This window comes from Sphaeramia orbicularis, chromosome 7 (assembly GCF_902148855.1).
Source record: "Sphaeramia orbicularis chromosome 7, fSphaOr1.1, whole genome shotgun sequence".
Classification (NCBI taxonomy): Eukaryota; Metazoa; Chordata; class Actinopteri; order Kurtiformes; family Apogonidae; genus Sphaeramia; species Sphaeramia orbicularis.
The window spans coordinates 32318843-32321983 of record NC_043963.1 but is presented as its reverse complement, the minus strand read 5'-3'; the positions used below and the strand labels follow the sequence as shown (position 1 = coordinate 32321983).

Sequence of the window (3141 nt, the reverse complement as noted above, 5' to 3'; positions counted from 1 at the left end):
GTCCTCATACCAATACAGTGTGTCATTATATAAGAGAATTAACAAATTAAAAAAAAAAAAAATCATAGCATAAAGAACAGGTATAAAACACTTTCAAAAAAATAGAACTCTGAAGTACAAAATTTAAAGTGCAAATAACGAGGTGTACTTTAAAATTTTACACCAAGCTACACTGTCTTTCCTTTCCTTTGTAATCATCAAAAGCAGATTTTTTTTGTTCCCCTTCCTGTGGCCCACCTGCAGTTCATGCACTCTTTAGCATGTGCTGTCCATGTGTGCACGCTGACAGCTCTGCAGGTGTGTGCAGGTGTTCCCCTTATCACTCAACACCACACAAACCTGTCCCACTCTCATGCACCAACACAACAACGTGCAGCTCTATCGTCCTATTCAGATACTGTCACGTCTGTCTTGATGAAGTCATTTAGAGTATTAAGTTAATACAATGCCCGGTGAAATGTGATTCAAATAAAAACACATAGAAACAAAGGTGATTTTTCAACAAAGACTTTTATTTACACATGGCCAAAAAATACACTCATATGGCACACATCATCTACTTGCATGAAAAAACTGTGCCGAAAATGAAAAAAAAAAAAAAAAGTACAAAAAAAATCTGTTATAAAAGGTTCAGAGTGTAAAATTGCAATAAAGTGAAGGCATTAAAATTGCATTTTGGTCAAACTTAAATGGTCCAATAACAGACTGAGTGTGTGGAGTCACTGCATGAGGAGGGATGAGCAGAGGGTCACCTGTCGTCGAGGTCACAGCTAACATGTCTCTCAGCGCCCGGCCTCCCCAGTACACCATACACAGACAGCTGTCTCAACACACAGACACACACACAGTTGCTCATATGCACTTGCCATGTATGTATAGTATGGTGAGGAATGACATCCCCTCATACACACAAACACACCCAAGCAGCTGCAACATGGCCAGAGTCCCGGACCGGCCGGCACCAATGGAGTTTCCTAGGAATTAACTGCATGTCCAGCTGCCTACGAATCACACAAATACACACACACTTGATGGACCCAGAAATGACCAGTGACCTAAAAAGTCTCCAAAAAAAGGCACTTAAAAAGCATCAGTTATTATTTTTTTCTGTCCCATCAGAGTACACAAGAATCTCCTGCATGAGATCAGTCCAGGGAATGTAAGGCTATAGTTGCAGAGCAGCATCCAGAGGCGGTGTGTTTGTGCAGCAGGGACATACGGCTGAAGGTCCGGGCACAGGAGCCACACTGGTACTTCTTAACCTCGGAGTGGGTCTGCAGATGGGCGCGCAGGTTGGAGCGGTCAGCAAAAGCCCGGTTACAGTGTTGACATGCAAAGGGACGCTCACCTGATTAAAGAAAAAAAAGAGAGACACTGTTAACTTCAGGAAGCAGCGGAGTCTTCGTTTGCAGGCCAAAAGGTCTGTCCTCTTGTCTTTGTTTTTCAAATCATCTAGAGATAACAAACAAAGACTAGGAACACTACTCTAACTTAGTTCATGCAGATTGGCCTTTTTCATGCAGAACTACTGTGAGGGGGAGATAAGATAAAGCCATGCTAAGCAATAACATTTGGTCAGAGCACAGCAGGCAACAATGCATATCAATGAGCACAAGGTGCAAACAGCTGTTCCATTTACTAACAGAGCTTACACAGCACCACAAGAAATGCATTACTTATATGGCCCAGTATCACAAATGTGCCTCCAGGGGGTTTACAACCATGAGAAACCACATACCTGTATGTGTGCGAATGTGTCCCCTGAGCAGCCACGGTCTGGAGAAGGCTTTTCCGCAAGTGGGACACACACAGGGCAGGGTGTGTGAGCGAATGTGCATCTTCAGGGCTCCTAGGCTGGTGTACTCCTTGGGGCAGTGTTTGCAATGGAAGGTGGGGCGTCCTGAGACTTCACCACTGGGCAGAGATGGCGTTTGCTGCAGCACTGTGCACTGAGACACTCGGTCAGGGGGCATCTGATGGTGGGTCATCTGGTGGTGGGAAAGCGAGGAGAGCCTTTTGTAGCTTTTACTGCAGTACAGACAGTGGAAGAGGTCCTGGATGACGTCTGGGCTCGGGGGATCTGAAGTGCGTCCCCCGTCGTCCTCTTCCTCTCCACTGCTGCTGGAAGGAGAGCTTCCGGGGTCCACAGGGGCCAGGGGTGATGGGGACAGAGCAGGAGACGCAGGGGTGGCCGGAGAACGGGGTACAGGCAGGCAGTCGAATAACAGGCCTGTGTAGCATGTCAGGGCAGAGCTGTTATCCTGGGTTGGTAGTTCAGCCCAATCCAGGTTTTCTGGAACAAATGCTACAAACACAGAAGACAGCAGGGGGTCAGATGGACTCTGTTTAAAGTGACAACACACCAAACTTATTTTTTTTTCTCTATTTACTTTGCAGTTGCAGTAGGCCTGATCACTTTGCTTTACTTTCCCACATGCTTTTATGCAGAACACATTTCCATTTCCATTTAATCTGAACTGCAGCAGTGATTTGATGCAGATCTCATGGCTGATTGACTGGGCTTCTCTGCTTTTGTTATGCGCATATTTCACTCAGTAACTTACCAGCCTGACTGTCCAGAGGGCTCTCCCTGTAGTATGGCTTCTTGTTGTTGTAAAAGTATTTCTTCACAAGGAATGAGCGAGGCATGTTGAAGTCGGGTAAATAAAACAAATGTATATTTCAGTTCAACCCTCTATCCCCGCCTCTAGAGTGGGTTTAGGCTTTGTGGATCTCCCCTCCGTGCAGCTGCAGATTCCTGTCCAGCGATGTGAATCCTCTTGCGGAGACCTTCAGGACAACGTCTGGGGCTGAATGTGTCTGGTCTGAGAAGTTCTGCCCCTCATATATTCGGAAGAGGGGCGCAGCAGCGGGGGTGAGGGGGCAGATCCCCGCCTTAAGACACACCCATGTGACAGAGCGCCACCATCCCCACTCACAGGTGCGTAATGTGTCAAAAGCCGCAGCTATGCGCCAATCTAACTGTGCCTTTCACGCCTCTAATCACTCTTTGCTTCCTAAAGTTTTGGCACCTACTGTCATTAAATGTGGATGCGCGTTTGTGAAACTTACAGATTTGGTCAGACATTGTTTATTTACATAAATGGATTTTTACAGAGAAAATAAAAAGTAATAGTAGAA

The 3141-nt window shown here is 46.0% G+C and overlaps 1 protein-coding gene across 1 annotated transcript; it reads right to left on the bottom strand.

Annotated features, from left to right (window-relative positions):
* Window positions 1–562: 562 nt before the first annotated feature.
* Window positions 563–2803, bottom strand: snai1b (snail family zinc finger 1b). Its single transcript, XM_030137960.1, has 3 exons — window positions 2565–2803; window positions 1739–2305; window positions 563–1348 (listed from the first exon to the last, which is right to left on the bottom strand). The coding sequence occupies exons 1-3, from the start codon at window positions 2647–2649 to the stop codon at window positions 1146–1148; spliced, it is 855 nt and encodes a 284-aa protein (XP_029993820.1). The 5' UTR covers window positions 2650–2803; the 3' UTR covers window positions 563–1145.
* Window positions 2804–3141: the final 338 nt, after the last annotated feature.